The sequence below is a fragment of the Paramisgurnus dabryanus genome, chromosome 10, assembly GCF_030506205.2.
Source record: "Paramisgurnus dabryanus chromosome 10, PD_genome_1.1, whole genome shotgun sequence".
Lineage (NCBI taxonomy): Eukaryota > Metazoa > Chordata > Actinopteri > Cypriniformes > Cobitidae > Paramisgurnus > Paramisgurnus dabryanus.
In genome coordinates this window covers 12,761,284-12,780,403 of record NC_133346.1, presented here as the reverse complement: position 1 = coordinate 12,780,403, position 19,120 = coordinate 12,761,284, and the positions used below count along the sequence as shown (strand labels likewise).

Genomic DNA, 19,120 nt, shown 5'->3' with positions numbered 1-19,120 from the left:
AGGACTCAGAAACCTTGTTCGATTCACACAGGTGTATTATTACCTTTTATTGGTTTGTGCAAATGAATGCTGAGGTCGAGGGCTCTTGGGAAACTCTGATAATGGAAAGCGTAAAATATCTCATGCCCTAGGTGGTGGTGGTGGAACTCAACGTGCAACTTAAAAGCACAAAGCTGCTGAACTATTTTCCAGGTTAACCTTTATTTTGTTAGCAATTTTATTCTGTGCAGCCACTTGCCATTGTGCTGGAAATAATAGTGTTTGCTCAATACAAAAAAGCAATTCATGCCTCAAGTCCACGAATGATCTTGACCTTCTTTCCATCTCCAAGTGTCCGCCTAAAATGTGTGAAGTCAGTTTCTGAGACAAGGATGAAGTAGGATAGCAAAGGACACTAGGCATCAACCGCTGATCTAAAATGCATTGCGCTGCTGAGCCGGGGCGGCTATCCATCCTGATCCATGAGGGAGCACAGAGGGCCAGAAAAGAGGCTGTGCTTTCGCGGGCCCTGCAGGGAGGTTGTGTCCCTATGGCAAGAGCACACAGGGTTAGTCTCAGACCCGGATACAAACCCCAAGCCTTCAAGCTCTCACACACTTTCCGTAGGGAAACCATCAGTGGCCCTTGTGTGTATGTGTGTGTGAGGAATCTGGAGGCATCAGCAGGGTTCATTGTGGCCTGAGGGAAAAGGAAGATGCTGAATCGACACTAACAAGTTGATAGTTGTCCACATGTTAGAGGTGAACATTAGCGGTGGGATATACAGCGTGACAGAATGGGGCTCTGCCTGCTGGGAGAGATGGAGGGCGGAGAGATTGAGTGTAAATGTGTGTGTGTGATTGTGTTAGCGTATAGGGGTCTGCAGGGGTCATTACTGACTGCCTTGGGGCGCTCTTATGCCTTTCTGCTTATGCTCAGCACAAACAAGAACTGTAAGTCACCATTCCTCTATAAAACATGCACACATAAACAAAGCATGGCTGCTACATTTGGATGGCTACTAGTTTGGCCAGATCTATTGTAAATAGACTGATATGTAAATGCATTGACTGTTTAAAATCATACATCAAACAGTAAAGCATAGTATATATGACTATATATGAGCCATGAAGTCCTAAAGTCCGTTGTAATGCTGCTCTCAAACACACAGGCTCTATTTAATTGGTGTCAATCAAAAGCAGCCCTCTATCAGTACAAAAAGCAAGCTGCGCCCTTTCTCCCATAATGCACCACTCCAGCAGTCAGAAATTAGGGGGACGGCCAGGGGTGAGGGGGTGTTGTGAGACTGCATAGCCTGCTGACCTGCCCATCCATCAAGCAGCATGCATCACCCTGCCCTCTCTCCTTCGCTCTCTCCTTCTGCTGTCTGGCAGGTCTGAGGGGCTGTAAGGTCGTCACATAATTTTTGTGGTAGGCCTCTATAATGAGCACTGCCTGCTCGCCCGCCCCCAGCATCCTAGCGATTAGCCTTCCACACACGCTATCTGTCTCCCTCCGCTCTGGCATTTACAACGCTGACCTTGCCTGGAAATAAAAAGGATCAAAATAGCCCCAGAGCACAAGAAGGAAATTAAGAAATAAACACGTCATTAGAAATAAAAGCAACGGGGGAGCAAAAGAGCGCGTGTGCGTAAGAAAGGAGGAAACTGGGGCCCGGTGGGACAGTCACAGAGTGGCTTTGACAGTCACCACAGCAGCGGGATACCAGTGTAGGTCTGTGACTCGCCCCGGCTACGATGAAAGACGCCGCGTCCCTCGAGCATCAATCACCTTGCCACCACAAATCCCCCCACCCTCCCGTTCGGCTCAGGGGGAACGCCATTGAACTGACTGGGGAGCCAACAGAGGGAGGGAAAGAGCAAAGGAAGAAAAGCCAGTAAAAATTTAATGCACTCCGCAGAGCGGTCATGTCATACTTGGTTATGGAAAATAATCCCAGATGCCTGCAGTGGCTGAAATGGAGCTGTTACGTGCATGCTTCCTAACTCCTTCTGACAGCTGTGATGTACGACTACCATTACCGGAAAATATCACTTCAACTAACCCATGATCCGGCTCCACTCAGGGTCACATTATCCACGAGGAACAAATTACACCACCGCCCCCCTTTTCTTCCTCCCTCCCGCGGCCCCAACCCCAAAGTAAATACAAATTTCCTACATGGCCCGGTACAAACGAGGGGCGATACGTTAGCTATGACAACGCTCGGCGGACTGACGAGTAAGATAAAGTACGTGACAAATCACGGGCTGACAGGCCACTCCACAGCAATCAGCCAGTGTCCCGGCCTCACGAGCGCCCACTCAAGCCTATAAACACCATTGGGCTCAGTCCCACAACCCCCCGCCCCTCCTTAGTTGGATGCAGGAAGGGCAAAACACATAATCTTTTACTGCTGACAACTCGCTCGCAAAGCTTTATTACCCAACCCGCTTCACCGTCTTAAAGCGGGACAGGGAGATAAAAACGTTTTGTGTTCTAGCGGTCCAGAGGAGTGATGGAGTAACTAATGTGCGTCTTCTCCTCCTACAACCCCCGAGGGCAAACGTGTTGAGCAGATGAGAGAAGAGGCGTTTAAGTGTATAAAAAGAAATGTCGGATGCTTTTCGGAAAACATCTGCAATTGCGATAGTGGTTTTGTGTCAAGGACCCATGAATTTTCGAGCGTCACCTAAAAGTGCAGGTCGCGAACGAGAGCCGAGCCGAGCCGAGAAAAATTACAGCACTTCTCCAGCTTAAAGCTGCTAATAAAACTACAACTGCCTTCAAATGTTGTCCTCTGCCCTTGGCCACACGCAGACGGGGGAGAAATACGCGAGAAGGACTGAAGGACCCATGAGAAATGCGAGGGGGCGAGGGTTGTTAAAAGAGTTCAGCTAAAAGGTCTCCTTATTTTCCCAAGTAGGACCTCATCAAGTGCATTAAAAAGCAAAAAGACTTTAATTTAGAGCCAAAGGTGGGATGCTTTAAAGGTACTTAAGACTCCAAGCCTGTGTGAGCTGTCATCTGCAGCTACCTTTTAAAGGTAATGGGTCGATAATTGATTAGTACACATGTTTTTCAGCACGCTTTACGGTTTGAAAGATCTGTATTTCATGGTTTTCACTCAATTTCAGAATATTATTGCAAATACATAACATTTATATATACAGTATAAATATAAGTACTATAAGTATCTATCTATCTATCCATCCATCTGTCCGACTGTCTGTCTGTCTGTCTGTCCGTCCATCCGTCCATCCATCCATCCATCCTTCCATCTATCTATCTATTTATCTAGTCTCTCTACTGTATTCTACTGTACTCCGTCTGTCTGTCTGTCTATCTTTCTATTATTTATCTAACTATCTATCTACCTATTTAACTAGTCTCTTTACTGTATTCTACTGTACTCCGTCTGTCTGTCCGACTATCTATCTATCTGTCTGTCTGTCTGTCTATCTATCGTGTCTCTCTACTGTATTCTACTGTCTGTCTGTCTGTCTGTCTGTCTGTCTGTCTATTGTTGTGTCTCTCTACTGTATTCTACTGTACTCAGTCTGTCTGTCTGTCTATCTTTCTACCATTTATCTAACTATCTATCTACCTATTTAACTAGTCTCTTTACTGTATTCTACTGTACTCCGTCTGTCTGTCTGACTATCTATCTATCTGTCTGTCTGTCTGTCTATCTATCGTGTCTCTCTACTGTATTCTACTGTCTGTCTGCCTGTCTGTCTGTCCGTCTATTGTTGTGTCTCTCTACTGTATTCTACTGTACTCTATTGTATTCTACTGTACTCCGTCTGTCTGTCCGACTATGTGTCTGTCTGTCTGTCTGTCTGTCTGTCTATCTATCTAGCTATCTATCTATCTACTTACCTATTTTCATACCTCCCTGTATCCCTGTCTGTCTGTCTGTCTGTCTGTCTATCTATCTATCTAGCTATCTATCTAGCTATCTATTGTGTCTCTCTACTGTATTCTACTGTACTCTGTCTGTCCAACTATCTGTCCGTCTGTATGTCTATCTATCTATCGTGTCTCTCTACTGTACTCTGTCTGTCTGTCTGTCTGTCTGTCTGTCTGTCTGTCTGTCTGTCTGTCTGTCTATCTATCTATCTATCTATCTATCTATCTATCCATCTATCTATCGTGTCTCTCTACTGTATTCTACTGTCTGTCTGTCTGTCTGTCTGTCTATTGTTGTCTCTCTACTGTATTCTCCTGTACTCTGTCTGTCTGTCTGTCTATCTATCTAGTCTCTCTACTGTATTCTACTGTACTCCGTCTGTCTGTCTGTCTGTCTGACTATCTATCTGTCTGTCCGTCTATCTATCTATCTATCTATCTATCTATCTATCTATCTATCTATCTATCTATCTATCTATCTATCTATCTATCTATCCATCTATCCATCTATCCATCTATCTATCGTATTCTACTGTACTCCATCTGTCTGTCTGACTATCTGTCTGTCTATCTATCGTGTCTCTCTACTGTATTCTACTGTCTGTCTGTCTGTCTATTGTTGTGTCTCTCTACTGTACTCTGTCTGTCTGTCTGTCTGTCTGTCTGTCTGTCTGTCTGTCTGTCTGTCTGTCTATCCATCTATACTGTGCTATTGGGCTTGTTTGTTATCACTTTTCTAAGTGATCAGACTATAAGCAAACATGTGATAAAATAAATATTGAAATATCATCCTTTCAACAGTTCTTCCATTCCATAAGCACATGAGCATTATTCCAATGAAAAGAGGCTTTCTTAGCTCTGAGAAACACTAAACCTGTGCACAAGTGCCGATCTGTTACTGGCTGAAGTTGCCACGGATTCACTTCAGCCTCAACGGTCTTTAACCGCTTTCTGATGGCGCAGACCTGTTAGCGTTAACTGCGGCATGAAAAGGGGACGTTATTGGATCCGGACAGCCGCTGAACATCAAAGGGCCCGTTAGGAATCTCACTCTCTGCCAGCCACACCACACATAATAATCCCCCTTGAGCGCCTGGTAATGAGAAGGACAGAGTCCTACCTGCTCTCTCTAATAACAGACACTTCTGCTGCACACAAATCAGGCCAGGGGGCGGGGGCCTGGGGTCTGGTGGGTGAGCAGGTTGTGAGGAGATGTGAGAACAAGATCCCTGGCAAAGACAGCGAGAACCAAGAGAGGCAAAGAGAGAGGGCCGCCAGAGACAGAATCAGAGCCAAGAGCCTGGAAGGTGGGGTTGCCAGGGCCATCCAAGTGCTTTCAGAGCATTCTGGGCCTTGCTCGGGCTGCCTGCTGCCAATTCATCCAGCAGCGGGGATGGAGAGAGAGATCCGAGCGAGCCAGAGAGGCCAGACAGGACCAGGGCTCAGTTCCAGCTGGATTAGGACCGGCCCGCATGATGAACAGTGTACAGACTGTACAGTTTAATAAATCTCTCGCTCTGCTCCAGCTAACACAAACGAGATGTCAAAAGGCCATTAAACACTCTCACACTTCATGCACACGTCTGACACACACACACACACACACTTAGGCACACACATTCCCATTGACAGACAAAAGCTCATAATCTCCTGCTAATAAAAGCGAAAGAGCTGTTAAGACATAGTAAGTATTTAGTTTTCATTTATTTTATTTATATAACCATCACACCCTTCCCTTTATGCTGCATTTATTCCAGCAAATGTATGTAAAAGTAATGAGACATGGGCCTGATGTCATCGCTTAGAAAAAAAGTTAATCGCAACGTTGCACTCTCTAAAAAGGGGAATAAATGCTGTCACTTTTTATAAAAGTCCTAATATGTTCCATTTTGGTACAGATATGTATCTTTGAGGAACCAATATGAACCTTTAAGGTACAAAAAAATGACTTTTTAGAGAAGGTACCATATTACCAGCATGTGTTCTGTCACAGGAAACTGCAAAATGACATCACTTCCTGTGGGGAACTCAGGGTAAAAAATGTGTCCGCAGTCAATAACAGGCCTTCGCACCAACCACCTCTTCCTCTCTGTTGCCCTATCCATTCTTATAGAGAGAGTGAAGTGATTTCTCTGGAGTGTTTTTTCATTTCGTGATTTGGGTCGGAGGAGAATTAAAAGAGACAGTTTGTCTGTGGATAAATAGAACTGACCTATTAACTTGACAAGCCCTCCTCCCATAAGCCTGCCGAATATATACTGTACCGCAAGCGCTGTTGCAGAAAAATTGAGCCAACGAGTAAAGCGATCACAGAGAGAGGTCGCTCATTGTTAACGCAACCCTACACATGGTTTGTAAACACATTTAAACGCACAAAGAGCTATTGACAGAGGGAGATCTCTGTGAAGTGTTCGTAAATGTGTGTGTGTGTGTGTGTGTATTTGAGAGAGAGAGCTCTTTGTTTACCTAATAAACCCTTCCATTGTTTTGACACATAATTAATCAAAGGCACAGAGAATGACATGATGTTGTAAAAATCATTAGAGGAATAATGAGAAGCAGGAACACAGCAGGGCAGAAGAACGCTTAATGTCTTACACCGCACATCCCTGCCACAACAAAAGGACTCCGAGTGACATGGCTAATTTAAGTCGTCATCATCAAACATCCACTGGTTTCCAAAAAACAAATGTGGAACGTTCAAAAACAGTAAACACAAACCAAGATGTTTTCTGCGCGATCACGATGATGTGCGGTTGACAGTAAACATGTGGCGCGATCAGTCTTTTGAAGATATTGCTAGCATGCCTAGTTTGCGTTGATCTTAGCCTAGAGCTGTGTTAAATTAAATTCCCACATTTAAATAAAAATCTAATTCTACTTTAATTACACTAGAAATATGACTGAAACAATAACGTAGGATTGATTCGGTTTTATCTAGCTTATGCAACAATAGCATCATACTGTACTGTATGTCCTGTGCATACTATTCTGTATACTGTATAAATATAGCATACATATTAAAGTGTGAAAATGTGTAGTTAGTAATGGTTCTTTTCGTATTTCGCACACCATTTAGTTATTCATAATTAATGCACAGTTAATTAAGACCTTCTCACAGTCATTAACTAGATGGTAATTCTAATTAAAGAGAAATGCACACTTTTAAGCAGCCTAATATTGGATTCTCATTCATTTTAGTTTGATTAAAACAAGAACAAGGTGCTTTAAGACATAAAGTATTAAAATTACTGTATGCTCTACCATTAGTTTTACTGCTCCTACTATTAGCTATACTTGCATTTATTCAAGACAACAACAGTGCGTGCAATGTGTTAAAAAATTATACAATCACAATTTAGTATGCAAAGAATAACATCATTGAAGGGCAGTTAGATTTGTGATACTAAATGTTCAGTCTCTCCAGTTGAAGCCAACAGAAGATAAAAATAACCAATATAATAATAATAATAATAACTAGATAGGTACATTTTCTGAAGAAAATGTGAAATGGTGTTGCCGTGGCAAAACTAAACATTAACAAAATATTACAATGATGCTAACATGGTTCAAACATAATTAACATGTTGCTAATGTTTTAGTTTTGGCATGTTTTAAGGAGCACCTATTTCATTGCTAAAACAACTTTATTTTGTGTATTTAGTATAATACATTGTGTTCGCGTGGTTTATGTTTCACAAAACACATTATTTTCCACATACCGTACATTTTTGTAGCTCCAGATTTCAATTTCTTCCTGAAATGCACAGATTTGAAAAGCTCTGTGTCCCTGATTGGCCAGCTAATCTGTATGTTGTGATTGGCCTGAATACCTCTAACATCAGCCGGAAATGTGACGCTCCTTACCATGTTTGAAAGATTTGCGCACGATGCAAAGCTAACAGGAGTTAACTTATAGGCTGTGAGTCCGAAGCAGGAGGAATTATGATAATGTCGGTCTTTACTACATCACCAATCACAGGAAGTAAACTGTTGCCTACAATCCGTGTGTTTGTTGTAGTCCAAGAAAAAAGATGTACGTTGGAGACGATAACTCGCGTCATCGTTTACTTTGGGGTTTGTACCTTTTGCATATCATTAACATGTACTAACACACACTTACACACCAAAGGAAATGTAAAATCGTGAATCAGCCCATTGGTGCTCTTTAATACTTAGCTAATCGTTATTAGCATGTAGCTATTTAATGCTAACATGTGAAAGTGTTGGAAATGTTGTGGCATGTTGGAAGTCTGCATTAAATTGTGTGTGAAAGAAAGATTACAATGCAGTGTTGTGTGGTCGTTCAATAAAAATAAGACATAATGCTACCTTGTCTTCTTGGTCAGTCTCGCTGTCACACTGTAAGAAAAAGACAAAGGCAACATCAGAATAGTGCACACACACTTCTCAATCACTATGTGACAGTCTCCATTTTTAATATAAACCCATTCTAATGTGGAAATCCGAACCCTGCAGTCTGGCACTGCACAGCTCATCAGCACAGTAATAAAAGTCTAAGCAGGAAAAAGCTGTTCTTATCTCACTCTGTGGCCAGGGCTCATTACATCTGCCTATTACCACCAGCAGGGCTCTTTCGACCCAGACATCAACTAAAGTATGAGTCCAACTATCCTCACGTCTCAGAGAACATCGCTGCTGGAGACAAAGAGACCATACACTTTCCAATGTATATTTAAGAGAACCATAATTTAATACAACTGGACTGGGACCCCATTCCACGAAGCAGGACCCTTCATTAAGCCTTTCAGGATTTTTAAGTCTATATTTTATTTTAAAATAATGAGGTGAGCCAAAATATTGTATTATTATGATATTATAATGAAGTAATTTTATGTAAAATGTTATAAATTATATTTTAGTTATATATATATACATTTATAAAGATTTTACAGAGACTTTAACACACATGTAGAGCATCACAACATAACAAAAACCGAGTAACTCCCATTATGAATCAAAAAAGCTGTTATAAAGAAAACTTAGTGTTCTGCTTGGCAAAAACAACCGTATAGCCTTCATGCAATAAAATGCCAAAAATGCATAAATATAAATAACAAAATTTAAATGTTACAATTTCAGCCTTTTGCAATTTCAATTTCAAGGTCCACTTAATTCGTTATCTGTTAATTAGCTATGAATGGACAGATGACTTGGCTAGGGGAGATGTGTTCAGGGTTTGGCATGGGCCCCGTAATGATGGCTTTGTAAGGGGGCGGGGCTTAGCATCTTCAGGGCCTTTACACCCAGTGGAGCTTAACCCTCTGGCAGCCCAAAATGATTGACAGTTCTGGGATCCGAATTCCTAACGAGCACTGACACAAGGGACAGGAAGTGGGATAAAGGGACAGTTGGATTAAAAAGAGAATGGAGGATATTTTATGGCATGAGCCTTCCTCATCTGACCTGATGCCAGGTCTGGTGAGCAGCATCCAATTTACAGTTCTGGTCCAATGGGACTTAAGAGGTTTTATGGTGAGCTGCATAGAATAATGCAGGGCTTATGTATTAAACATAACCAATAAACACAAAACCATAAAACAAACACACACTAGGTGTTAAAAATCATTTCAATATATAGTATAACTGAAATTATGCAATGAATCACAATCACTTGATTTTAAAAGCAGGTGAAGGGATGTAACACACAGAGCCGTTATGGTAGATTAAACATGCATGGCACCACGAAGGCATCCCGAGGCCTTGAGTTTTGCAGCCACGGCTCACGAAGAGTTAAAATAATGAGCAAAATGTATTTTTTCCAGTGTGTTGTGATCCATAAAAAACGCCGCCGGCGTCTCCATCAGCGTGTCGGCTCTCTCCGCGCCCCACGCCGTGCAGCCTATTGCTTTGATTGTTGAGATATGAGAGGAACGAAATGACTCGCCCTTGCTTGTGAAGCAAATGGAACGCGCTAATAGAACTCATCGCATTACCCGATGCAAAAGTGCCATAGCTCATTACGTCAGGATAAAAGGATATCATTGTAGACGGTGAGCAGAATTGACTTTCTGCGCCGCGACTTGATGATTTAATCAACTGCTTTCTTTCGCTTCTCATCTGCACGCCTGTCGCTAACGCAGGTGCCGCTAAACGACACTCTCTCGCAAGACGGCGAGCAGAGAAAGGGAAGAAATTGCCATCATTATTCTTAGTTTTTTTTCTTCTTGCTCCAAGAATAGAGGTATTTAAATTTTCTCACTGGTGCAGAGAGAAGGGCAGCTGCAGAGAATGAGAAGAGGAGACGGGTCAGTGAAAATGCCTTTATATCGAGCCAAGTAGAAGTAGCGTAAAGGTAAAATCATACATGACAGGTTTGGGCAAACAGTTTGTATGTCCTTAGTCGTGAGAAGATGCACTTGTTACATGAATAACAACAAACATATAAGGGTAAGTGATGGGACATGTTTCATCTCATTTCCTACAATTGCTGCCCATCACACCCTAAATATAGCTATTTTGGGTAAACATACGAAGAGCTCAGATACAAAAGCCACCAAACGCCAATAATATTTACTGAATGCCCTTGGCATGTATTATACATATCAGCACATATCATCAAATACTTTTACTTCAAATCTGCTTGCTTTTGGTCTCAGAAATTCCAGTTTGTTGTCATCACCACATACATTTTTCATCAAAGTCCTCTAAGTGCACGAAGAAACAATTGGATAAATGATGGCGCAAAAGTGCAAGTTTTTTTGACCCGGCTTATCGGATATACAGTATTTACTGCATTTTTTACATTTTACATTTATTCAGAAGAGTGCATGAAGACATTTTTAAATGTGGAGATCTTTGCATGTATTTAGAGGGTTTTGCGGTGAAATGCAGTAAAATGTGTTAAATACCAATAAAATGACTAAAGTAACATTTGTGAAAATAAAACAGTTGAATTGCTGACTATTAACCTTTTCATTGCCATTAACGTGAAATAACTGAACCGCCCTTAGAGGCATTTGCATCTGAGCTCTTCATATATACACTCTTAAAACGAATGTGTTAAATTAACACATCTTGTGTCTAGTTAAGGACAACACACCTAGTGTGTTGTCCTTAATTTAACACATCTCTGTGTTATTTTTAGAACAACACACTTTGTGTTGTTTTAACACATCTTGTGTTGTCCCTTTTATTTATATGAACTCTAAATCAGCACGAAATAACACATAATGTGTTAAAAACAACACATAATGTGTTAAATAGTTTAACACAAAGCAATGTGTTAAAATTAACACATCCATGGTGTGTTAATTTTAACACATTGCTTTGTGTTAAACTATTTAACACATTATGTGTTAATTTTAACACATTATGTGTCATTTCGTGCTGATTTAGAGTTCATATAAATAAAAGGGACAACACAAGATGTGTTAAAACAACACAAAGTGTGTTGTTCTAAAAATAACACAGAGATGTGTTAAATTAAGGACAACACACTAGGTGTGTTGTCCTTAACTAGACACAAGATGTGTTAATTTAACACATTCGTTTTAAGAGTGTACTACTTTTTAGAAGATCTGTGTACAGCTATGATTATCATTTATCCGCTGATTCAAGTAAAGGAAACTGTAAGAGTTGTCGCCAAGTGTAAAAACGAAAAACGACGACGGTCATACATATTAAACACGATTTCCCAACATTTTCAATTCCTCTAAAACACTGGTATTACAGTCATATTGGACGGATTAGCGTGGGAATCCATTTTAGCATTTTCATGCTTTTTTTCTGGTGCTACGCTAATTTCAAAGCCAACACTTGGCCAATTGATCTTGGCTACAGATCAATATAGCATGTTAAGCTTATTAAAGCAGCCAATGGCCTCAGTGGAACAGCAGAGCCATCTGCTTTAGTTAACACTCCTCGACTAGACCCACTCCTCATATTGAGTAAAGAAGAAGAGTATGGAAGTGATTAGGTCTCAGAATGAGACCAATATTGTAACTGATCCTGTCTCCCCCTGCTGTGTTTATGCAGTCTGTACTGCAGCAGTGCATCATGGGAAGAAAATGAAACTACTTTATCCAGAAAGACAATGTGGAACCAAAGAATTGTTTCGTGGCTGTTAGCTTTGAGGATATCTACACGTTCAGTCATAAGTTTTTTATGGATTATATATATATTTTTTTTTCTTTTGCTTCAAAAATTTAACACAAGATCACTTCTAAAATCCAACATTACATAAGATTAAACATCAATACATTTCTTTTTACAGCCTTTACTTAAAACACATTAAAACAACACTTAACTCATTCCCTGCCAGTCATTTTTTGCTCCCCCAGCATTTTTGGTCATTTTCACAAAAGTTTCACAAAATTCCTTCCAGGAATTTTTTTTTCAAAAAATATAACAACATACAAATACAAATATATCAAATGAAAGAACAGATACTCTGCTTTCAAACAAACAATGAAGAAACAAACAGAACCGGGAAAAAAATGTTTCATTCTATCAATATTTTTTTTTGCTTAAAAACTCTTGAATATTGATATATTTCTTTAAAAAATAATAAAAATGTGCAAATAGCTGAAATAATTGCATTTTTGAGAAGGAATTTTGTTATAGATCAGATTCAGAATGATTATTAAAACATACACAGAGTTTAAAATTAGTAAATACGTTTTTGGCGGGTTTTTGTTTCATAAATTGGGTAAGTAATCGCGGTTTCGCAGATTAACATTAAAAAACATCATTAAACATTTGATTTTATGCAAATGTTTTCTCTTAATTGACGAGATAACTCGTCAATGGCGGGGAAAGAGTTAACTGCCTAAAATAAGTCCTATAGTGCTCCTATAGCTCAGTGCTTTAGTGCAAAAGTGTGAGTTCGATCCAAGGGAACACCAAAAATTATAAAATGTATAACTTGTAATAAGTCACTTGGGATAAAGCGTCTGTCAAGTGCATAATGTAAATTAAATTTACTTTTCAAGTCCTTGCTAAGCATGCTGGGAAACAGAAATCATTTTCCTAGCCTCAATAAACCACAATTTTAAGGTTAAAAATGATGCATGACCAAAAAAAAATTACATCTGTGTTATATTTTAGATTTTTTTAAATAAAAAAATGTTTAAATATGACTCAGCTTGTATTATAGAAATATTATTCAAATAAATGCTCTTAAAAATATGAATTTCCATTCCCAGTCTCCTTTATTGTGTGTGTCCTCACATTGAATTTTCCTTAGCAGTCATAATTTGGTTGGGAGGGAAGTGGTTGAAATGTATTTACATTGAAACAGCCTGTATTGCTTTGGCCATAGTACAAGCTGTCAAATGTGGTTTTGTAACATGAACTAAAAGCGAATAGCTATATAAAACAGGTACAAGCCCTTTGAGATCCCCACCTTCCTGTTTTATTAGAAAACAAATCAAGCACAATTGTGCTCTTCAAACCATTTGATGTGCTTTTGAAAAAAAATTTACACCGGACCAAGTGAAAAATCTCAGTCAATCGGGTTAAGCATTTGGACCAAGCACATAGCGCGCACCAAAACTTGCACAACTTCTTAACAGAAACACAGCATGTACATTAAAATGCCCTTAGGCTAGATACATTTTATGTCTTTCATATTTGAAGTTCAGCCAAAATTATCCTCACAGGCCTCACAACCACGGGTAACATCAGTAGACAATAAAGGGGTGAAGGCAAGCGTTTTGTGAGCTGGTTTTGCTATTGTTCAAAGCTCCGAGAGCCAAACCAGATTTCGCGAACGAAAACCTCAAAGCCCGCATCAAACCTGTTTGACACACACTGGTGAAGGGCCAACACAAAGAAAAAATGGGTGGTTTAAACTCAGCACCACCATGAGCCAAGCACAGCAAATGGGTTTCAAAAATATCATGCAAAAACAGCGTAGATCTGTTCTCATTTAGCGCCCGTTGATGTAAACCGCAGTCAAATGTCAAGTTAGGACGCGGAGTATTCGCCATTGCATTTCACGGTCTATTTGCCATTGTGTTGTAATTGGCGATGTCAATGAATGCTAAAATTAATTGAGAATGATCTGAGCTTGATTACCGAGTCAGCGGGGTTTCTAAAGGTTGAGGATAGGCTGGTACGCTCCCTCTTTCCCCACCTCTTCCCTCTTCTATTTTCGCCCGCTGACTGTCGCTGTCTCGCTTTGCCTGCAGGCTGTGGTGGGTGGCGGTGGGGGACAGCTTGAAGAATGGCAACCGTTGCCAGGGTCACTTCTGACAGTGCCAATTTGATGTGCTGCCACGGAGAGCCGTGCGCCCCACCTCCCCTCCACCTCCCTTATTCTCTCTCCTCCTACCTCCCACAGAAAAAGCTGCGCGTCCTGATGGTTTTCTGATGCAAACTGTGGCGCGGCAAAATGCTTTTTCCCCTCCCGCTGCCTGTTTCTCCATCTGCCACTGGGGCCGTGCCGCCGCCGGCCGCCTGCCTGTCACAGCGTGCAGTGAAATTAGCCAGGGAGGAGGCACTCGCTAGCGCTAATTACGTTTTAATCATTGGAAATGTGTTGGCAAATCAAGGCCTGGAGCTCCAACTCTCTCCTCTGCAGAGAGGAGGAGTGTGTGTGTGTTGAGAGGGGAAGATGGAAAGAAAGATGAAGATAGGGAGAAGCGAATGCAGGCATAGCCAGTGCTGGGCTAGGACTCAGAAGCTCCGAGGAAAAAATGGCGGAGTGCCTTGTGCTTTCTGCATTGTGCTGGAGGGAGAGAAGAAATTTCCCTTTAAGCTTTGCGCTGAAAGCTTGGAAACACATCCTGTCTTTAAGTCGGCCATTGAGAATGAGCAATGCCCCACTAAGCCAGATACTAATGCAGACACATATATCCAAAGTGGATCCAATTAGCATGTTTGCTCCCAGGAAATTGGACCTATGACCTTTGCGCTGGTAACACAATGCTTTACTAATTTAGCTACAGGAACAGGTGACTATGTAACAGAAATTTAGTAGGGGCGCGCGAGGCTAGTTGTAACATGGACCATTTAAATTGTTGCACAGGGTTAAGCAATTTTTTTTTTCTGTATTCTTTTCATGCTGCCAAAAGACGATCTCCCGCAAATTTATAGAAATGTATAATGTTTTTCCAGAGAGTTATTGATGATCGAGTGTTTTGGTGGCATGTAAGTACATTTTTTCATCATAATTTTTTTTCGGTTTCTAAGTTGGGTGTGTAAGATACCAAATCCAATGCTATGTCATATTAATCAGTGTCTTGTTGACTAAAACATAGCATCGTTTTGAAATATGTCTGCAGCTCTTAGCAACTTTTTTGGTGGGCTTGAAAATATTTTGACCCAGCGGGGTTAATTGTAACGTTGTGTTACAACTAACCCCTCAGCACTTACGATATGAAAACCGCTTACGTTAGCATAATTCCTGCCATTGTTTTAAATAGGCTACTGTACACACGAATGATTGCTGGCTGCCAACAAAATAAATGTCTTATCAAAAATCATGTGTCAAATTTATTTTATCTTTAATATTTATTGAATAAGGTCACATCAAAGACTGAAATCATAATGAAATGAATGGCTAAATTCAGACTTTGATGCTCATTATCTCAGAATTTGATTTTGAAACTGTAATATGGTTATAACAGACTGGGTCACATATAAAAATGTTTTGTCATAATTGTGCTGCTTTTTCTCACATATTTAGATATATGTATCCATTTATTGTTGGAAAAGGGCTGGATGAATGAATACAGTGTGGATAGCTGTATATTAAAGACAGATATATAAACAATATCCACTTCAAGTATATGGACAAAATAGTATTGACATATTTGCCTGCAAACTTAATTTTTAGCAAGTGTTACAACTAACCCCATGGGGTAAGTTGTAACGTTTGCACTTCTGTCACGTTTGGTGTCCAAGAATGGTAACTACTAGAAACAAACTTAAAATTTTCATTTGTAGCAGAGATGTGTGTGTTGCTTGTGTAAAAATATAATTAATCAAATTTATATGTTTTTTTGAATGATTGAGCCAAAACCAAAAAGCTATAGGTTGTGCCCCGCTCTCCCCTACTTATTCATAATGATATTAGATAATTATAAATTTGTGAAAACCCAGCCAAGTCAATTTTTGTGATTTACTGTTTTCTACATAAAATAATGTAAAGAACATACTGTAAAAATAAAACCTTGATATCTTTAATATTGACTGAGTTATGTGGTCATAATTGAAACTAACACGAAATCAATGATTGAAATAAAACTCAATATGATAATTATAATAAAGTATCACATTTTTAAGGGTAAACAAACAAGGAAACTTTCTCTCCAGACTACCTCTAATTTGTGATAGTCTGACACATGTACAATTGCATGTACAAATCTAAACGTAAAGCAATTATTCAGGAATTTTTGCCACAGTTTTGCCAAAACACCAATGCGACAAAACCCCATTATTTTTCGAAGTAACAAGATACACATCATCCTTACTTAAGCCACAAACCAAGATACCTATAAATAAAAGTTTTACACAAAGGCCTCCATCGATGTCTATGCCACACTGTATTTGTATAATCAGTGCACAAGTTAATTTAAAGCTCAAACTCCCAAACCAAACCTAGATATCTAAAATGTCTATTTACACATAATGACCTAAACAATGTCACTGCTAATCCTCTGTCCCCATGACCCTGAATGCCTTTAACACAAAACCCTACTGAAATCCAACCTCACTGTGAAGAAAAACAGCAGAGGTTGCTGTCAGCCACAGCAGGGAGGAGAAGGAAATGTATCTCGACACCTTTGACTGCTTTAGGCCATTAGGCGCGCCAGGTTGTGGACTGATGATATTCAGAGACTAATTCGCACAGCATCTGTGTGACGTTCAGCTGTCATCTTGAAGCATGACGGGATGAAGGAGAGGAGGAACAAATGAGGAGGGATGTGTGACAGCCAGAAGGTCCTAGACACTGAAAACCGTCCCTTTCACTTGCCGTGTGTGTCCTGTTCTCTCGCTTTCCACTTAAGTATGTCCTGTCAGAAAGCAGTCATCTGTTGCCTGGCCTAATAACCTCCAGCCTAATCATGCAGCCCCGCCCTCCCCCTAAACCACATTACCAACATCTGCAGGCAATTTTCTCCTCAATGTGACACTTTCTCCAGACACATTTGTTCTGGCCACAAGCACCGAATTTCAGGTAAAGGACTGAGAAGACTTTGTGCTTTGTTCCAGAACACTAATACGCTAATAGTCCATCAAAATATATACCCACGCTCCCAGAAAAAAGGTACAAAAGGGTATAGAAGTTGTCAATGGGGCGGTACCTTTTCAAGAAGTACACATATTGGTACCTCAAAGGTACATATCTGTACCAAAATGGTACATAATAGGACCTTCTTAAAATGTAGTGTCCCAGTGACAACTTTTGTACCTTTTTTCTGAGAGTCTGTGAATCTCATTGGTTCTTGAGTTTCATATGACCAGAAGTCATATCTGTTTTTTATTACTTCAAGCACGAACCAATGTGATTCGACATAATATCTTCTTATATTACAAAAAAAACAATAATTTGAAATTATTATAACAATATTTTATTATAAAATTATGTATTCATATTCAACCGAAAATAGGAAGTCATGTACATCTGGGATGAGGGTGAGGAAATTTTCATTTGTGGGTGAACTATTCCCTTAATCAGTGTTTGGGGTCCCAGGGGACCCCGCTGGACTTTTTCTTCATTTTTTCTTCAGTGTTACCTTCATCTAAGGGGCATGAAACTCTGTGAATTTTCCTAAATAATCTATCTAAACATGCACAAAAAACTAGGCTTGATTTGGTTGTTCTAAAAGTGTGTAAAAAAATTACCGTTTAAGGTGTTTGGGGTCAAAATGACCCCACATTGAAAATAAATGGGAAAATGAAAAAAATTAAGTTTTGAATGAATGGGAAAATGAAACAAATTACTTTTTTGAAGATTTCTACATATAAACCAAGGTCTGGTCCTGGAGCATAAACAAAAAGTGGAACAAACTTTCCATCTCATAAACACACACACAAACAAAACATTTTTTCTATGTATTTCAGAATGTTTAAATATATAGTTTTCCATATAAAAGTGTATATTTCCTTATGCAATTGCTCTTGAAAAAGCAAACACCAAAAATTATCATTTTTGAACACTGATTAAGGGTTAAAAGTATTCAATAAAATCATTTAGTGCAAAAAAAAATCATTATTTACTTTTTACTAGGACTGTCAAAAGATTAATCGCATACAAAATAAAAGTTTGTTTTTGCGTAATGTATGTTTGTGCACATATATACACACATGTAAATGTTTAAGCACATATGTGTTGGTATATAATTTACTCTATATAAGTTAAAAAACAAAATATTTCTTAAATATGTACATGTATGTGTGTATTAATGTATACATAATAATTAAACACAATAAACACACAAATATATTATGCAAACACAAACTTTTATTTTGTATGCGATTAATATTTTGACAGCCCTCCTTTTACACAGTGTTTGTGTGCCCTGTTTTTAATGCTCATTTGTATGCCCAAGCCATTAGTGGAACAACATGCTAATGTAAAAATGTAACTGAAATGAATTTTAGGTCAAGTATCCCGTGTGGAGCCCCTTCCACATTATTTCACAAATGATGTGGGGATGTTGCTCACTTGTGTATCTTGAATATGCTTGAAAATTACAAGGCCTTTATAGTTTATGACCCACAGAGTTCCTCTTTACACAACGAGTCACGGTGCTTGCGGATGGAGACTCATCGCTAGCATTACCTTTAAAATAGCATCTGTGTGATGAAAAACTGATGACGCAGATCCAAGAGTGACAGGAAATGCTACTGTATGAGAATGAGAGATGTAGTTGAATTTCAAAACACACATCAGCCACACACAAAGGGTTAATGGTGTGTGTGTGTGTCTATGCGTGTACTGTATGTAAATGTGTCTGTGTATCTGGAGGGTATGTCTACCTTTAAAATAACTTGTCAGCTAAACTGCTTGGGCTGACAGATGTGAGATGGAGCCCTGAGGTGGAGCTTGGTACAGACAGATGGTGCCACAGGGCAACTCGCTTAGCTGATCAGCCAAGGGTGGCATCATCACCCGGCCTGCCAGCCACAAGTGAGAGTGAGAGGCCAAGAAAAATGCAGTATGTGTGTTTTTGGGAGCACTGTATCTGTTTATTCATGTCAATTTAGGGCGCACTCACACTATCCAAACCAAACCGCGCTCGGGCGCGTTTGACCC

General features: G+C 39.8%; 1 protein-coding gene across 7 annotated transcripts in view; it reads right to left on the bottom strand.

The window, feature by feature from the left end:
* The window catches only part of auts2a (activator of transcription and developmental regulator AUTS2 a), a 411,500-nt gene that overhangs the window by 110,262 nt on the left and 282,118 nt on the right, over window positions 1–19,120 (bottom strand). For all 7 annotated transcript variants that reach the window (XM_065258438.2, XM_065258467.2, XM_065258447.2 and 4 more), the window contains one exon: window positions 8,224–8,253. In XM_065258438.2, coding sequence (XP_065114510.1) covers window positions 8,224–8,253 — 30 coding nt within the window. The remainder of the gene's footprint in view (window positions 1–8,223; window positions 8,254–19,120) is intronic.